The sequence below is a fragment of the Anoplopoma fimbria genome, chromosome 17 (genome assembly GCF_027596085.1).
Source record: "Anoplopoma fimbria isolate UVic2021 breed Golden Eagle Sablefish chromosome 17, Afim_UVic_2022, whole genome shotgun sequence".
Lineage (NCBI taxonomy): Eukaryota > Metazoa > Chordata > Actinopteri > Perciformes > Anoplopomatidae > Anoplopoma > Anoplopoma fimbria.
The window spans coordinates 16,478,180-16,497,396 of NC_072465.1; the positions used below are offsets into that span (position 1 = coordinate 16,478,180).

The 19,217-nt window shown below is 40.6% G+C and overlaps 2 protein-coding genes across 2 annotated transcripts; one reads left to right on the forward strand and one right to left on the reverse strand.

The window, feature by feature from the left end:
- Nucleotides 1-502: 502 nt before the first annotated feature.
- patz1 (POZ/BTB and AT hook containing zinc finger 1) lies at nt 503-9,957 on the forward strand. The gene is made up of 6 exons (XM_054617019.1): nt 503-1,931; nt 2,729-2,792; nt 2,882-3,053; nt 4,635-4,793; nt 7,679-7,891; nt 8,275-9,957. Exons 1-6 carry the CDS (start codon nt 664-666, stop codon nt 8,751-8,753), a joined length of 2,355 nt encoding a protein of 784 aa, XP_054472994.1. The 5' UTR covers nt 503-663; the 3' UTR covers nt 8,754-9,957.
- Nucleotides 9,958-12,604: 2,647 nt separating this feature from the next.
- On the reverse strand, nt 12,605-19,184 carry LOC129105672 (solute carrier family 2, facilitated glucose transporter member 11-like). The gene is made up of 12 exons (XM_054616826.1): nt 19,144-19,184; nt 18,305-18,403; nt 17,439-17,599; nt 16,113-16,237; nt 15,883-16,012; nt 15,464-15,612; nt 15,006-15,193; nt 14,761-14,871; nt 13,762-13,863; nt 13,595-13,670; nt 13,369-13,496; nt 12,605-13,250 (listed from the first exon to the last, which is right to left on the reverse strand). The coding sequence occupies exons 1-12, from the start codon at nt 19,156-19,158 to the stop codon at nt 13,056-13,058; spliced, it is 1,479 nt and encodes a 492-aa protein (XP_054472801.1). The 5' UTR covers nt 19,159-19,184; the 3' UTR covers nt 12,605-13,055.
- Between the last annotated feature and the right edge of the window lie 33 nt (nt 19,185-19,217).

Below are 19,217 nucleotides of genomic sequence, written 5' to 3' on the forward strand. Positions count from 1 at the left end.
AAATGTAATTTATCACTCGAGACCCTGTTAAAAAATGGCAAACACCTCTCCACGAATTGCTAATCTACTGTTTAATTATTTAAGTTTATATTTATTGCATTTCACGGACACCTTTTGTTCTCGCAGTCAGTCCCGAGCCTCCCTCAGCGTACAGTAAGGTACCGCTCTGCATGCGCACAGACGGCTCTCTGGCAGAGGAAAGGGGGGGTTTGGTTATTTGTGGTCGGTTGGGGGAGGGGTTAGAAAAACCGTCCAGGCAGGAAGAGACCTGCGTGTTAACATTTCGGCTGAAAGACGTGAGAGACCCCTGCGGTGCCGGGGCTCTAACGTTACAGCCATTACACTGAGCGACTAATAACCACACATACACAGCCAGTATATATATATAACCCCCCCCCCCCCAAGAGGAACAGTTTTCCACCAAACAAGAGCGACCCCCACCCCTGAAGAAACCAGGTTCAAAGTTCACAGGAAGCTGGGGGGCTGCCATTTTTCCCTGCTACTGCTAACGTTTAACGTTAGACGCTCAACCGTCGGGGAGGGGCGGTTGGTTTTTTTGGATTCTCTAGCTAGCTGGTCTCAACCGTTCGAATCGTCACGCGAGCTTCTCCGTCATTTCTCCGACCGTCGTCGTAACAACCATTGTTATTGGATGAATTCGGCATGGAGAAGGTAGCGGAGCCGTCTTGGACTTCTTCGTACACCTACCAGGTGAGCAAGCACAGCGCGGAGATGCTACACAACCTCAACGCTCAGAGGAAAGATGGAGGCAGGTTCTGCGACGTGATCCTGCGCGTCGGCGAGGAGAGCTTCCCCGCGCACAAGGCGGTGCTGGCCGCGTGCAGCGAGTACTTCGAGTCGGTGTTCAGCCGCCAGGCGGAGGCGGACGGGGACGGGGGGGACAGGGAGCTGGAGATGCACACCATCAGCGCCAAAGTTTTTAGGGACGTTTTGGACTTCGCCTACACCTCCAGGATCGTGGTGCGACTGGAGAGCTTCCCCGAGCTGATGACAGCCGCCAAGTTCCTCCTGATGCGGTCTGTCATCGAGATCTGCCAGGAGGTCATCAAGCAGTCCAACGTGCAGATCCTCGTCCCGACCCTCCGGGGAGGCGACGCCAGCCTCTTCCAGGCCGCCGGGGCCACCACCGGGGCCACCGGGGCCACGGAGCAGGGTCTCCCCGCCGCGCAGCTGGTGAACGGCGCGGGGCTGCAGGTGAACGGGCAGGGCTTTGTGAACAATGCACAGATGCATGTGGACGGAGGAGGAGGAGGTGGAGCGGTGGTGGTGTTGCTGGAGGACGGAGGAGACTCGTCCATGCCGGTGCTGGAGCCCGTCGAGGGGCTGAGCACCGGCTCCCCGTCCGCGGACATGCTGTGCAGCGCGTTTCAGCACGACGCCTCCAAACGACACCGAGGGAGACCGAAGAAGGCTGTGGAGGCCGTCCACTTCAACAACAACACCACCACCACAAACACCACCCACACAAACACCACCCAGAGAGACATTGTGCTGTTCCCTTGCGGGACGTGCGGGAAAGCGTTCACGGAGGCGTCCCGGTTGAAGAACCACGAAGCGCAGCACGGAGCCCACACGGCCGATGTCCACAGCGCCGGGGACGGCTCCGTGATGTCTCCGGCCGGCCTGCTGGAGAACGGGCTGCAGCCACACGGGGGGCTGACGCTGGACAACGGCCGCAAACGGGAGAGGACCAGGCGGCACGTCGGCTGTGACATTTGCGGCAAAGTGTTCCGCGACGTTTACCACCTGAACCGACACAAGCTCTCCCACTCCGGGGAGAAGCCGTACGCGTGCCATGTGTGCGGGCTGCGGTTCAAACGCAAGGACAGGATGTCGTACCATGTGCGCTCCCATGACGGGTCTGTCGGTAAACCCTATGTGTGCCAAAGCTGTGGCAAAGGGTTTTCAAGGTGAGATGAACTGTGTTGACTGCTGAGTGTGATCTGTGTGTTTTTGAAGTTTGCAGGAAAAAAGCAGTGCTGTACCTCCTATGTTCTCAAGCAAACCCCCAGGACGCTGTTTTCTTACTGCCTGCATGTGTAGGTATTAAGGGATTTAAGCTACGGGCTACACAATCACACAGCTGTAAAAACAAAGCTTTGCAACAAGTCAAACAACTGATGGAAGAGGGTAAGGTGTCAGCCCTGTTGTTTTAAAAAGCTGTCAATCACCTTTTGAGATGCACAGACACAGACATAATCTAGGTCTGAGGTACAACAATAAGTAAATTAGTTAAGCTTTATCTGAAGTTATTCTTTAGAGTTGGGACTAATTGATAGAGAGAGAGGGCATAGTTCAAACAGAGAAGTGTTTGTGTGTGCGTGTCTGACACACTCTTGTGTGTTGTCATACACAAAACTGCTGAACTGTTACAGAGTGACTTGTCATCTGAGCCATTTGGTTTCAACCACTCAGACAAGTTTCCCAGGCTCAGTGCTCTCAGGCCCTGCTGCAGACTCACTGTCACCATCTACTGCTTTGGAGGGTAAAAGACATGCAGATAAAACGTGTGAATATGTCACAGGTATTTGCATGCTAACTGCTGAAAATTAATCCAAAAATGTGATACGGGAGAGAGTGGAAGCTTTGCAAGAGCCTTCACCAAATTGTTTGGTGACAAGACTTGTACTGGTCTTTAGGTGTGTGGAAATAAATTCAAAATTAGAGCTCAGTAAATATTTTTTTTCCTTTTTTTTTTCCTTTCAAGACCAGACCACCTGAATGGACATATCAAACAGGTTCACACAACAGAGAGACCCCACAAGTGCCAGGTAACATTCAATGTATACATAGAAATTAAACTATATAACTAACTATGATATGTGAGAAAGGTGTTTACGAGTTTATTTCTGTATTTCAGATTTGTAATGCCTCTTTTGCTACAAGAGATCGCCTCCGCTCACACCTTGCATGCCATGAAGACAAAATCCCCTGCAAAGTTTGTGGCAAGTTTCTGCGAGCTGCCTACATGACGGACCACCTCAAGAAACACAGCGAAGGGACGCATAACTACTGTGGCATTTGCAACAAAGGTAGTTTAAAAAATAATAATAATAATACTGCATGCACCACACTTTTACAGGCTCCTCTGAAACTCCTCTGTCTCGTGTCCAGACAAATATTTAGTTGCTACTGAAGTCATCACCGTTATCCGGTTTTGGTATTTGGCTGGCTCTGCTGTGTACTCGAAGAGGTATAAAGGATGTCTGGAGATACGGTCATGCTATTGCAATTAATACATTTTTATTTTGTTAAATACCTTGTTTATTTGTAATGTAAAAGTATTACTCTGGCCAAAACCCTTAGGATCTTCTGTACCACTCTCAAGGTGGTGTGCTCAGACTGTAAATCCGTCACTCAAAAGCTCCAGATGGCCAATGTCTAAATGTTGATCCGGGATCTAATGGGGTAATGTGTCAGCCGATCAAATATGTGCAAATGCGCATAGGGCATAAAATACATTCTAGCGCTAAAGACAGAACATGGGATAGAAAGTCACACCTCCATAGTGTGCTGTTTTTGTTCTTCTCTCCCCTGGGGTTGTCTGTGTTGGCACCTCCACTGTGTACTTATTTTCTGCCACAGGAGGAAGCATAAAGACCCTTGAGATTTCCCAAAGTCTTTTTCAGGCAGTGTGTTTTATCATTAGAGTGTCTTATGCTCCCTGATTTCATGGTGCCACTCAGATGCAATGTCTGTAAAATTGCATCTTTCAGGGATAGGTTGCATTAAGTTGTACAAAATAGTTTTTAATTCTTTGTTTGTTTCCAGGGCATGCCTGTAGACAAGATGAAATGCACATACTGAATGTGACAAATATGTGTGAAAGTTGGCCCCTACTTACATTCATTCTAGGTGCTACATGCTGAAAAGGTTTTTTGCCGGCTTCTTCTTTTTTTTGGTGCTCGTAGAGCATGCACATTAGAGTCCGATACCGTTGGCTGCGGCCACTACACCAAAATCACCTCACATCCTTGGTCTCCTCCTGGAGCCTTGGTTGCACTCTGTCTTTCTGTTAGCTTAACCTTTATCTATACAGAGGGGTCAAATAAATGTTGTGTATCCCGCTTTGCTCTCTGTGCACAAGACAATTAAAGCAGTGTTAGATTTCAGATAGAAGTACAAACAAGTTAAGAGTGAAACATGAAATGCACAAAGCTGCAAGTGGATTAAAGGGTAAAATATTTTTTTTAAAAAGCCATCAAAAGCATCAATAACTAAATTAAATTCAAGCCGGTGGAGTAAAGCTGAGGTAAAAAGAAATAGATCAGTATAAGGGGTAAGATGGTGCCAGCAGTATAGACTTCTTGTGTACCTGCTGATGCATCTGTAAACAATCAAAGAGTGAAACAAGAATATAACTATTCTGATCATTTAAGAATATCCCTTTAGAATGTCGTTTGGTTGGGATGATCACAGTGATACAATTCAAAAGAGATAGATATTAATGAAACTTCTCCTAAATAAATCATTATTGTTCCAAAGTTCTCCTGGTCAAACCAATCATGGTATCTGGCAGATCATTTTAATCAAATAGCCAGGGCGCCCCACCTCATAGTCAAGGCTTTAAGTGTGTCAAACAACTGCCTTGTTCTTTGTTCTTCTGGTCCCAGGTTTCTCCACTGCGTCCTACCTTAAGGTGCATATAAAGACACACCATGGCTCTCCACTGCCCCCCTCTGCCTCAATGCACACCTTCCCTGAGCCAAGGGGGGAGCTGCAGATGCACAACGGCACCCCTTACCACATGGGACGCCAGTGCTCAGTGGAAGGCAAGCAGCCGCCCGCCCCGCCCCAAACTCTCATCTGGCTTTCATTTGCTCTGCTGCTATTTGGAGAAACATGCCGCCGCATTGTTTGTGTTGTCGCAAGCACACGTCGACCTCTGCTGCCTCAAGCTTTGCGCTCAAATATTTTGTGCGATTTCATGTGCTGGTTGTCTTTCTGCTCGCTGTCGATGTCTTTCATTCAGATGGGGGCAGAGTACAAGAGAACCACAGCTTAAAGTATTTCACACCTCATATGAGGATATTTCTCTTATTATTGTCTAACATCTTAAACTGAAAAATTCATTATTTTATGATTAGGCAGCTAGTCAGGGTTGGGGTCGCTCAGCATACTGGCACAGTAAAAGCTAGAGGAGAGTTGGAAGTACTAGTGTGTTATCAGAAGTTTCACTGACACATGTCAACTGCTAGAATTGCAGTCTTGCTGTACCTGTGAGTGGTGCATCTCTTACTATAGAATAAAAGCAGGTCAATAGGCAGACAACTTATTTACTCACATACAGGAGTGAAACTACGGAGGAAATAGTGACCTTTCTGTAATTTAGGTAAGATACCTGCTACTATGTGCACCTCTGTTACTAAAACACTACGTTGTTACTTAGAGTGAAAGCTCTTTATAAGGCTGGAAATTGGGAACACATTGTATGTACCAATAACCACATACACATATTTAGAGGTGAAGAAGTTGTCTAGACTTTATAGTTGACCGTTCTCTTACACATGATCATGTATGATTTTGGAGTGCTGAGTCACTGTGTGTGTGTGTGTGTGTGTGTGTGTGTGTGTGTGTGTGTGTGTGTGTGTGTGTGTGTGTGTGTGTGTGTGTGTGTGTGTGTGTGTGTGTGTGTGTGTGTGTGTGTGTGTGTGTGTGTGTGTGTGTGTGTGTGTGTGTGTGTGTGTGTGTGTGTGTGTCCAGCATGGCCATGGCATCATATGGTGTTTTTGTCTGCTTGGCTGGTCCATCAACAGTCGTTCAGCAAAGCACAGTGTTGCATGAGTGTCCTAATGTGTGCTCCATTTGCCCAGGATTCTCTGGAAACATTGTAGAACCAGTTGCATAGAGACAGTGCACAGCGAACTGTGAGCCATAACCGCAATTAACATTATGGAAGACGATATTTACATCGGTTTATTGCACTTGTAACTGACGGACTGACTTATGTGAATTAGGCATGAGTGCAGAGCATTTGAAAAAATATGTTATTTGGCTAGTTACCAAACTGAGGTTGGCTATCAAAGCGATTGATTATCATGAGAGCTGCTTTTATCACAGAACTGATATAAGGTGAAACCATTAGCCAACTAGTAAACCCTTAACACCAACCATGGTCACTTTGTTTACACTCTTCTAAATTCCATCATGGCAGGCATGTGGTTGCAGGTGCATTAGCACATGTTGATATTTGCCATTATCGTTTTTTGAGCTGAAGTTGTGACTTGACAAGCTAATAAGGAGTTAGTCGATTAGCAGTTTCCTTTGAATCCAGGATGTTAAAATCAACGTTGGCTGCCAGAGTGTTCGCAAGCAGGTTTGAGACGAGAACAACCTGTCACACTACGCGATGACCCACGGATGTACCAGGTCAACATTTCCCTGCATTAGGCGTCAAAAGATTCGGCATATTGTTCATGCAGGTCCTTTGGACAACATCACTTTTTGTTTGTTGCTCAGGTTATATGCTGTTATGCAAGAATTGTCTCTTTTCTGCATCTTTATAAGATGGTTCAGTTTCAGAATAGCACAGTTGAAGTTGTGAGAGCACTAGTGGCCTTTTATAATTGATTGTGGTGTCATTCTCTGGTGATCCTCCCCAATTCATTCCTGGTATGAGTGTCACTAAATGAGCAGACCTATTGTTGCGATAGTATAAACGTGTTTTCCTTCAGCACTGTGGACAGTTGACTGACTGTCACATGGCAGATAGATATCAGTTAAGCAGTTACCAAAGTGCTTCTCAGCATGGCTCTGGACCACAAGTTTCAGTGAAGCTATGACTGAATATTTGAATATATATATACTAAAGATTGAATGAGCCTAGAAATCAGTGGGGTTTGCAATCATTGTTTTTAATGATTTAGTTAATTGAGTGATAAAAACCGATCGGATACATTTTTAAGCTGAAAATATGATTTATTCTTGGAAATGGCCACGTCCTGAGTGTGTACTGTCACTATAATTACTACAGTTTTCACTGTAGTCTTCATTAAGAGTCATTTCATTTTGTGAGAAAAACAAGTTGTATGTGTGAACATTATATTTTGTTATTCACAGTACCGGCTTTTCTCACAGGGATATTCTGACATGTTACAACAGGACACACAGGTGTAACTAATTACATTAATGATGGCTCTCTTATAAGGCGTCTGTGAACCAGTATGCACAGTGGCATAGTCCTGGTATTGTTATGTTTGTTGTGTTATGTCTTTAAATACACCTGTGTTTAATAAGTCAAAGTATCCTCTATGAGAAAGGTCTGCACTGAAATTACACACAATTTAAGATTATTTTTTTTCTGATAAAGGTGGATTTCTCGTAATATGGATGATTCACTTTCTGTGTTTTCACAAATATCTATTTTAGTCAATTATTTCAGTAATCATTTATGTCACAAGTCACCTAGTTCAGGGATTTGGTGTTTACTGGAAGGAAAACGAGGAAAAAGTTAATGAATGAATCGCTGACAGCTTTAGTGACGGGACTCACTCAACCTGGGTTCATTCAAACTAGCAAAACTGTCTCGTTTACTTTGTTTACAAAAAGCATCTCCAGTCCTAGTGATAAAATGAAGGTAATTCTATCCGTATGGTTTCCGCCGGCCTGTGATGTCTGCCCCCTCCCCTTCCTTTCTCCCTGGCCGGGTGTTGTGTAGACCTGTGTGCCAGTCGCCAGCTGCTTCTCACCTCGTCAGAGGCAGAGTGTCGCTTTCACGGGCTCTCTGGACACACAGTTCTTCCCCAGCCTGGCCCTCCAGCCTTGGGCCTGCAGCCTGAGCTGCTCATGGGGAAGGCAGGTGGGGCTCCATATTTCTGGGATTGTCGCTCTGGCGGGGTGCCTGGCTTCCCCGTCCATGGGCCTGCTGCAGGTCAGTACAGTCCAGCAGGAGGGTGGGTGGGGGCATGGTGCTGGCGCTGCCTGCTGTTTGGAAGAGCACAGCAGAATTGTCAGTGGACACTGTGCACATGGACTGAGATAGATAACTGTATAGTTTATTGCTGTAGCCACATTTTTTTTGCTATTTTTGTGATAGGTCTATAAGATTAATTGCCATTAATTTGTTTTACGTGTACTTGATGCCTTTTCACTAAAGTACTCAAGTTAAATGTTTACGTTTTTGCAGGTGCCAACCAACTACTGGATTAAAGTTGACATTTTTAAAACCTTTTACAAACCATTTGTCCTACCTTTTCTCCAATTTCTCTCTCTGTCTCACTCTCTCTCTTCGTATCCACGCTGTGCTTACCACAGATGGGCAGGAAAGCATTGGGAAATGTCCTCATCTCGAATCTGAAGAATCCGATCCTTCGTTTGGGGAATTGTCCAACGGGGACGAGCTTAAATCTCCACACAAACCTGACGGGCCGGAGCTGGAGATGCCCTCTTTAGCCTGCAACGGAGCCTCTGCAGAGGCCTTGGGCTCCCCAGAGGGAACGAAAGCCAAGACTGATCCTGAGAAGAAGTTTACCTGTGGTATCTGCGGTCAGGCCTTTCGCACCAAGTCCTACCTCAACAAGCACCAGCACCGAGTTCACAAAGCCCAGAAGGCCCAGGGGGTTTCAGGGTCGGGCTTAAATGAGCTGTCCCCCTCCCTTACCTCTCCTTTTTCCCCTCAACAAAACATGTCCCTTCTCGAGTCTTTTGGCTTTCAGATAGTCCAGTCTGCTTTTGCCTCTTCACTGGTGGATGCTGAGGCTGGTCAAAGCGGAATAGACTTTGGAGGGAAGTGACATATCTGCTAAAGTTCTATCAAATCCTCTCATTCTTAGGACAAAGCTGGGTCGCCCACAGAAGATGCTCTGTATTTGGGAATCACTTGGCCTCAAGGCTACTTCTTCTGTTTGTTATGTCACTTAATGTGTTTCCAATATTTTTGTCAAAGACTGCCATAGGATTCCTACTTTTTCTACTTTTACAGAGCATAAAAAGTGAGTGCAGTGTTTTAGTTTTCTTTATAAAGAAACGACATGAAGGTTTTATTTCCTTTATTTGATGTGGATCTGTTGAAGTTATGTTTGGTGTTCTTTTCATTCGTTTTTTGGCTTGTGTCTTTTGAGCTTTTTTTGCTGCACAAACGTTTCTTGACATGAGATGAATTATTTGCTGCAACCTTTAAAAAAGTAATTACTTATTGTCTGTTCGCCCACTTTAACTGCTCTGATGTACCCGGTAAATCAACCCTTGGCCGTTTCAATGATTTTAATGCTTCTTATTCCTCTTCCCTTAAAAGCTGTAAACTGATGTCTTTAACTCAGAGCAACAAGAGGGCTGACTTCTGTATTTATGTTGTTCTCTGCTTCTTTTGAGAAGGATTTCTTTTCTTTACTTCAATTTTGATAGCAGGTTCTATGAGAAACATTCCTAACAGGCCCACGGCATATTTCATGACACATTGTAAACTGTTTTGTCTTGTCCAGGACCTTAATGAATAACTATTGTCAGAATTACAGCTAAGAAGCACTTTTAAATCATGTGTTGATACTACTTTAAATATTAACTGTTGCGGCATCCACACAAAAACAGAAGAACAAATTAAGCTATATCACAAAAGAAAATGTGAATCAATGCAAAATGAATTGTTAGGCCAACTTCATTAGATTTAAATGATAAAAAGTTGTATATACAAATGATTTACCTGAGCAGTTGTGAATCTTGATCAGGGAGCAGAGTTGGTACACTGACGTAATAGCTTGAGGGATTAATGTTCAGAATGAAGTAAATCTTCTGGCAGCTCATTTGGATGTGAAAAGTTTTGTATCATTTTTGGACTTGACTATTTGTAAATTATTTGTACAAAAGAGAAGTAAGGAGAGGAAAGCCATTATAACTTAAATCAATGGTGTGTTTGAAAATGATCTTTCCCAGGATCATATTTTTTTTTGCCTGTTAGCATTTGTCTTGAAACATGCCTTGAACTTGTTAGGAATGAGAGACCCCCCCTCACCTCACCCACAATGACAGTGTTTCCAAACTTTGTTTGTTTGGTGTTAAATCAGCTGTGTACATTTAACAGGGACCAAGGTAAGGTATATATTTTAAGAAATGTAGATTATATTTTATTAACTTATTCATGCCCTCAGTTTTGTGTACTTTTTAAAAAAAATTGTCAAACAAAAAAATCTTGTGATTTTCCCGTTTTGATAGTTTTTCACTCTAAATTATGTTAAATAGAGATACGTCGTTATGTGTGTGTGTTGTGCAAGAGTTAGGGTGGATTGGAGAAGGAGTCACACCCTGATCCACCAGCCTCTGGACCGACCAAAAGTAATGCTACTTTTACAGACTCGAGTAATTAAGCTCACCTTATTTCTCCAGTGTTTTTTTCCCCTCTTCATCACCTGCACTTGTATTGCTCATTAATACCTCCTGTCAGATTTGCTTGTGCTGTTAGAAGATGACATGTCTTGTGTTTGCACTAATGGTCGCGAGGTTAAGGCGTAAGCTATCCATCCGAGTGTCTTGCAGTGAATTTTCTTTTTTATACAAAATGTTGACCCAAGACATTCCTGTGATGACAACAGACTAAATTGAATGGCTCCTCAAATCAGTACATAATGGGAGCCTCTCATCCACTTTTCTGCATTGCTTTGCTTCATTTGAAATCTCGCTCCACTTTCATGCCATAATGAAAACATTTCTACGCTGCTGAATTAGTTTTGCCGTTGACAGGATGTTACTGATTAGAAAATGTGTGAATATCAATTTGATTAAGATCATTTTGGTTTTGGTTGAAACATTTAAAAATGAAAACATAGACACTTTTCACAATCATGACGTACGGCCCCTTTGACTTGTATATACTGATAAACAAAAATAAGCAATCACTGATAGAAAATTGGCACGTGAGAAGATAAACATAGATAAAAATTCAAATGCAATCATCTTGTAATCATCTTATTGACCTCTCACAAACCCTTTTTTTTTTTCTTGTGTTGTAAAACCTGTATCATGATGCAACTCAAACCCAGTCCAGCAGTGAAGGGGCTAGCAGTTTGTGTGTGTGAGTGTGAGTGTGTGATGACAGTCTCTGTAAAAAGAGAGTGTATATGTGTGCGTGTGTGTCTTTTTGTGTTTTGAGCTGTGCTTCCTTCTTTCTGTTTTAATTATTATTCGTGTGTAATTTAGGCTGTTAAATTCAGTACATTCCTATATTATTTATGCTTATGTTGTGATTGTAACAAGTGTATATACCATTCATATACACATTCTATAAATATAAATATATATATATATATAAATATATATGAACCAACCAATATGATCAGTGTTTGTCAATGGTGGTCCTGTACATATATAGATTTTTTTTTCTTCTCGTCTATCATGAGGAGGGATGTTAAGTTATGGCCATTTGATTGAAAGTGTAAACTGCATGTTCTGGCCTGCGAGCTGAGCTGGGGGCTGAATGTCGATCACTGGTTGGTGGCAGTAAAAGTTTGACTGTTCACCGTACTGTCGCTCTGCTCTGGTAGCGCTCACACTGCCAGCTGCAAAACCCACGTCTTTGACCAAGTTTTTTTTTCCCCTTTTTTTGATCCACTCTGCACTAGTATTTACTCCTTAAAAAGTGATAAGGGTTGTTTTTGTTATTGTTAATTTGAAAACAAGTGGAAGATGCTGTAAGGAAATAATGTTCCTTTGTTTGTGTTCTTCACCCTGATGTATGATTTTGTTTCACTCATGTTGGTACTCAAGTGTAAAAGGGGTGTTTTTCATTGAGTATTTCGCCCTTAATGTGTTTGCTTTCTGCTTTTGGTCTGTTGCAAAGTGCCTTCCAAATACTGTTTGTGCACAGCAGTGGATTAAAAAAGGTCCTCTTTTCTAAAGGTTAAGAATTGTACAGAGTGACTTGCATTGACACTTTTGTATAAAAACCCATACAGAAAATGTAAAATATGTTAACTTGGTATTTTATCATCGTACTCAACAAGATTGAAGAAATATGAGCTACATGTTTTGTTATAACGTCTTTGGACATATTTCAATATAAGCATACTTTTCTATAGATATTTGTTTTTGTACTCTGTCATTGAGTCTCACCATTCTTGTTGGTACAGAGATGAGCATCAAATAAATTGAGATTTTAAAAGCTCTCAACTTTTCTCTTGCAGTTATTACTTGTGGATGATGAAACAATCAATCCATCCAGGATTGAATACTGTTATATTCATGTATGAATTTAAAGCCTGTAGGGATAACTACTGCGATTCACATGACATTGCATTACATTACATTACAGTCATTTAGCAGACGCTTTTATCCAAAGCGACTTACAGTCAGTAGTATATTACATATCAGACTTGCCCAAAGTGTCAGGTCAGTGTTAAAACTGCCAAATAAAAATGAGAGAAACACGCCCTTAACTGATTGAAAGACCATTCAGAAACCGAGGCACAACTGCTGCAGGTAGTACGACAAATGACCATCCCCTGTGTTTGTGTATGTAGGAACTGAAATAGCTGTGTGTGAAAGACATCAAAACTCAAAAAACTATGGAGCGTCACTATTAAGAGCTGAGTGTCAGGTAATCTGTAAGGAGTGAAAACACGTGATGTGGTGGGTCACCTGACAGCATTGAAGGGAGTTGAAGTATATTAAATAAAATAAATTTAAATGTCAGTTCAAGTGAAGGATGTGAAAGGGTGTAAAGTATGAGCAGGTGAGGAGAGCAGGTTTACTGATATTTAAGCACTTCAGAAGCTCCTGTTACCTTCTGGGGTTTTTATTTGGAAATATATATAGCAACACTGAGTGCAATTGACAGTTTATCAACATGTCCACAGTCAATCTAAATATATCCTTCTCTTTTTGGTCAGGCTTTGTTTCATGTTGGTTAAACAGTCCTAAATACCATTTGTTTGTAAGTTGAATTGCCCCCATAAGAAGGCAGGGGAGCATATTAAAACAAACAGCAAGAACAAAAAAGTGATTAGATAACTGTATTTGCCACTTTTCACCTCCTTAAGCAGATAAACCAAGATAAAGTGTTCAGATGCAGTAAGAAAGTGGTTAAAAAAAAACTATAAATTAACATGTTAAAATTGAGTTGCAAGAGTGACATCAGTCCTTTCATTGTCAGCGCCCCTGTTCTTGTAATTCAGTTTGTTGAAGTCCTCCATGATCTCTACCATTGTCTTTCCTTTGGTCTCAGGGACAAAATATAACAGAAATGCTGCACTCAAAAAGGTGTAAACCACGAAAATCAGGAAGCAGAACTGCCCGAGTCCATTCTGCAAAGATACACATAGAAGCAGTGATTTAGATAAAATAGCCAATATCATAATAAAATAGAGAAATAATATATATGGAATATATGAAATAAGATATGTTACAGAGCAGCTTTCTCACCACTATATAGACGAACAACATCCCCACGAGGAACAAGCAAAGCCAGTTGACAGACCCACTGATCACATAAGCGGAAGGACGCCAGGCTTGTAGGAAGAGGTCAGCAGGAAGAACCATAGACACTCCGGCTTTAACAAAAAAAAAGAAAAATAATAATAATGTTAATAATATACATTTATAAATATGAAATAATTCCCTTTTGGGGTACAAGCAACAGAAAACTCACAAGGTCCAAGTCCATAAATGCAGATGACACAAAAGATCAGGGCGATGTTCACATAAGGGATCCATGAATTCAGATCCTGAAAGAAAACAGACACATTTATGAATATCTATATATCTATAATATTATCTTCTAGGGCTAAGTAGTGTGCACTGATTGAGTTAATTTACCTTGATGGATAGCATGATGGTAAGAGCAACCATGGTGATACCCATCAGTAAATAGCCATAGCCCATCAGCTTCTTTCTGCCGGCACGATCTATCAAGAAGGACTGAGACACAGCAGAGATGTCGAATAGAATATACTGGATATTTTTTTCTTCATCACACAGAACTACGTCTTCTACAGTACATCTTACTTATCAACAATAAATTACCATCTGTTTTACCCATTTGTTTTTTGTTTGATTTTATTGACTACATTTTTCAAGCTCTATACCAAATAAGTACCAGGGTACTGGAAGGAAAACCCGCAAATACAAGGCACAGAATATTTCCCCTCTCTGAACCCGACCAATCCCTCCCTTCAGCAGGCTACAACAAAACTTTTATAATTTTAAATAAAAAACCACTGGAATCTAAATCTATAGAGAAATCACTAAATTTTTATCCCAGTGACCATATCGTATAAAAGGTGTCCAGATTTGACTAAAATTAGCAGATTTTTAAAAACTATTTCTACTATAGTAAATTAAGTGTTATTTACTTTGTGTTGTTATTTTGTGTTTCTGTTTCACTGCTGCACAACAAACTGCCCTTGAGGGAGAAATGAAGTGATTGATTTTGAATCCAACCAATAAAAAAAACAAGAATGCTTTTATTAAAGCAGTTATTCATTTGATCTAATCTAATCAATAATCTATTTCCCAGTGTTTTCTGTGCGTTTGAGGTTTTTTTTTTAAGAATAAGTAGCACTCTGTATCCTCACCGAATGGTAGTACTGAATTATTTTTCCACAATCACCTGTTTAGATCGTGTACAGTGCAGGAAAGGTCCATAAACTGTGATATAATTCTATGTGCATCCAAACTCAAAACCCAGATTTCAGACTCATTCAAGGAGCAAACACGTGTCTCTTTGGCTCTAAGTTGTTTTGTACTGCATTGTTTTCTTCTTTCAGGTGTGTAATTTCACAATACAGTTTCATGCTACTTTGAAGAGATACTTACACACAGTGTTACAGTGATGAGCTCTGTTGCTCCAAGACCAATGGACAAGTAATGCATCTGGTCTTCTGGCACTCCAGACTCACGGAAGATGTCAAAGGCGTAAAAATACAGCTGGAGGAGAGAATGAAATATTAGAAGCCATTTAACTGGATGAAGCAGAACACTAAACATGCTGTGTAAAACAGAACTCAGTTGCTAATATATATCAAAATATACTATTAAGGGGAAAGCTGAGTTGAACATACAGCGTTGATGCCACAGAGCTGAACTCCAGCACAGGGGATGAGCAGAGTCAGTAGCTGCCATCTCACACAGCGAGAGCTGAGTACATCCTTCACAGTCTTCGCCTTCTCTCCCTGTGTGCTCTCTTTCTCTTTCTGCATGTCGTCAAGCTCCAGCTTTAAGTTGTCTTCCTGCCACAGCCACTGCAAGGCTTATACATGCATATACATACATATCCTGGATCATACTGGAGGTTTGTGGGTTTTTTGTTTTCAACTTAACTATGCTTAACCTGAATTGACTTAACACATTTGTTAAGCTTAAAACAATATGGTGAAAATCATCCATAGCTGGAACAGATTTCTGTGATTTTCACAGTAAAGTGATGTTAAAGACAAATTGTATCTCAACAAAAGATTACTAGATACCCTTTATGATCTAGTGTGGATATGTAGATACAGAGTCTGCTGTTTCCATTCACCTTTTTTGCTGCCTTCCGTGTCTCCTTTGTCGATGTAAAGGTATCGAGGTGTCTCAGGGAAGAAAAGCAGAGTCACAAACTGCAGGATGGCAGGAATACCACTGATAGCTAAGAGGTATGGCCACATTTCTTCGGTTCCCATCAGCTCCCTTAAGAGAGTGCAAAACAAAGTCAATCTGATAAGTGGCAAGAGCAAATTTGCACTTAATATAATTAACATAACTTTATACAGCACATTGTGCTGATCAACCAGACTAATTAGTAAGACATATATACATTTACATATAATAAGTTTAAATGGTGTTGCACTTAAGTTTCAAACGAGAAAAGAATTTGATCCGGTCCTTTTCTGCCCAGCTTGACTTGGATTTTCCTTGCTATAAATACCACAGTGAATACTAGTAACAGTCAGTTCTTACTTGATGCCAATTATTTGACCCATGACTTTTCCAAATCCGATGAAGATTGAGCCGGTGAGCGTCATGAATCCTCTCAGTTTCTTTGGAGAACACTCGCCGAGATACATGAGGTGTACACTCAAGCCCAGACCTGTGAAGAAAAACAATATTAAGATAAATTAGAATAAAAACCTGACAAAAACTATTTAAAAAATGTTTTTATATACACATTTCACAATATCATAACATACCAACATTATACCCATAGAGAAATCTTCCCACCAAGATCATCTCAAAAGACTGGGCCATGCGACTGAAGAGCATCATGAGAGCAGCGACAATCGCCACAACGTTATTGAACAAGAGAGCTTTTTTCCTGCAAAATCAAAAGAAACAAAATATTTTTTCATACTGCTGTCGCAAACACCTTTTATATTGATGTCAAACTGCCACCAGCAACCAGTTAGCTTAGCGTAGCACAATCACTGGAAAACTAGGGAAACCTCTATGCTGGCTCTGTCCCAAAGGTAAAATGATCTGCCATTCAAGCACCTCTAAAGCTCATTAATTGACATGTTATAGTGTGTTTCTTTAGTTTTTACAGAAAAACTAAATGTAAAAATGACCTACTTTTATGGGGTGTAACGTTGTTGCTGGTAGTAGATTTGATAATAATAACTAATTAATATCAAGATATGTAACTATGATTAATAACTGAATTATGATTTAGTATAAAAGAATGATGGCACCTGGACTTTCCACCATTAGTTTAACAAACAGAATTTCACATAGGATTTAAAGTGGATGCCACCCTATTTTGGAAAAATAGGGAAAACTTCAAAATGTGATATTAATCAATCTAATCTTAATCTCAAGGTTGCTACAGAGTTCTTCTCAAGGTGTACAGGGACCTATTATTTCATATACACACAAATCAAATGATCAAGTTTGTTATGAATGAAATATTTATGAGACAAACTACATAGCTGCTATTAAACAGAAAATGAATGAATAATTGATAGAATAAACAACATGAATGAAAAAAAAAGAAGATTATATGAAAAGTACAATGAATATAGATGAACCACAAATAAATCAAAAGGATTTACTGTGACCAGGTAGAATCAGTGAATCAGATCATTGACAAATTAAACTTTGTTGATTGACGTTAAAATGTAGTTCAAATTATTTATGCACCGTTCAGCAGCTGAGAGTTTGAGAAGCACCAGGGAATATTGTGAAGCACCTTTGTATTAGTTTTAATTTAAATTTAGTTCATATATTTTGGTTTTCTTTCGAAACAATTAGCTTTACATTTTTAAAATGTTTCCTTTTTCAAACCTATGTAGCTGACTCAGTTGATCCTGGCATGTTTTATTGTGTAACAATGCTTACAATAGAAAATGGACTCATGTTGTACTAAAAGTGAACATTAATGTTCTTTTGCCTCCAAAACAGATTACTTGCAGGTTTGAAAATCGGTATGTCAGCAAGTAATTGTTGAGTGTTTGCTATTAATTAACAACCCTATCTAACCCACAGACTGTGTGTGCCTGTGTGATTGTGTTGTGTCTCACCTGCCATAGATGACAGGAAGGCTGCCGCTGTGAATAGCCCCGGCCCAGGCTCCAAGGCTCAACACAGACACGATGAAGGACCAAATGAGCTGGTTGGTGGAATCATCTACTGGAGCGCCATACCTCAACAACCATGTGTGGTTCACAAAGCTCTGAATATGCTGCAGAAAGGTCAGAGAGGTCAAGGGACATGTTAAAGTGGTCTCCTGATTGTCAGGTTCACAATTATTTCATAAACTTGATTCAGATAAATAAGCCATCAAAGTGAAAAATACATGTATCGATAATTTTTAAGGCAGTTCTCTGACTTTCTGTCTTTCTCTCCTTATGCTATTGTAACACCACACTTTAATATTCATCCTTATCCTGTTACTACTACTGCTACTACTGATAACAAGTGACACATCCCACTTCATCTTTACTGCATCGTATAATAAATATGATAAAACAAAAGATATATTTGAAATACTGTTTAAGTGAGAATACCAGCATCAACCATGTTGTAAAACATGGCATGTTTTCAAGGGATTATTTACTGTTCTTTATAGAAATAAGAAACACAATCCATGCACTATGTACAGTATGTAGTTACAATGAAATATGAATTTGACAGAATCCCAATAAAACGTAATATTGACTATGTTAAATGATCTTCTCGGGTCTGTTAGAATAAAGACAACACATGGCTTCTTCTGAAGGGAAGAAAATAAGACTTGATACCTCTATCTGCACAACTGTGTGCAGACACCGCAGGAAATAATGAAGAAGAGAAACAAACTGCGTAAAGTGAGAGGGTTGTGTTTCAGTTCACACAGCAAACCTTATTTCTACAAGCGTTTTTTGCAGCTTACTAATAGAAATCTTACCACTGCTGGAGAAGCGATGACAGAAACGTGAATCCCATACTGGAAGGACCCCCCAATTCCCAACACCAGCGACAGCAGGTAAAGCCTCCAGTGCTGCAGCTGAAATGTCAAGTGGACATCATATATACATTAGCATCCTTGTTGTTGTTTTTTATGTCTTTTAGTACTTTTACTTTTGATAGTTTAAGTACATTTTGCTAACAATTGTAAAATTTAATTTCAGGTCCAATTCTGTGGTTCAGATGAGTTTTATTTCATGCCCAGTGGAGACACAAGTTCACAATGTAGAATTAATTCTGACCGTAATAAGTTTCTGGCCAGGATTATGTGTCAAGTACCCCCTAAATTTAGAAACATTTGGTCACTGACCCAATCTTCATAATATTATCCTATAATTCTATAGTTGAGGAGACAATCATGGAGGAGAAACTGATGTTAGGTGACAGGGCTGGACTGGGCTCTCTTCAAATGGCAAAAAAGCTGTTCATCAATGTAAAATAATTTCTCTCAAAACAGAGTTTAGCAGACAGTTAGACCAGGATACAAAAAGACAATATGAAAATTGAATTTAAAAAAGGACTATTTTCTTCTACAGGTACTTTAACCTAAGTGAAATGTTTACAGTAGGACTTCTATTAGGATGAGTATTTTTATTTTGCAGAATTTATTCTTTTACTTGAGTAAAGAAGAATACATCCTTCACCACTGCATGTATGTACATTTGTAGCATACATTAAGTACACCTAACTGAAATGTGTTTAAAAATACAAATTTGCTTTATAAAATACTGTGGATCACAAGTAAAGATAATCTTTTTTCTTGTTACAATGTTAACCTACCTTTCTTGATTCCATTTTTTTGTGCTGGCTCTCTGGGTGCTGGCTGCAGAACAGAGCAGGAGAAGACCGTCTTA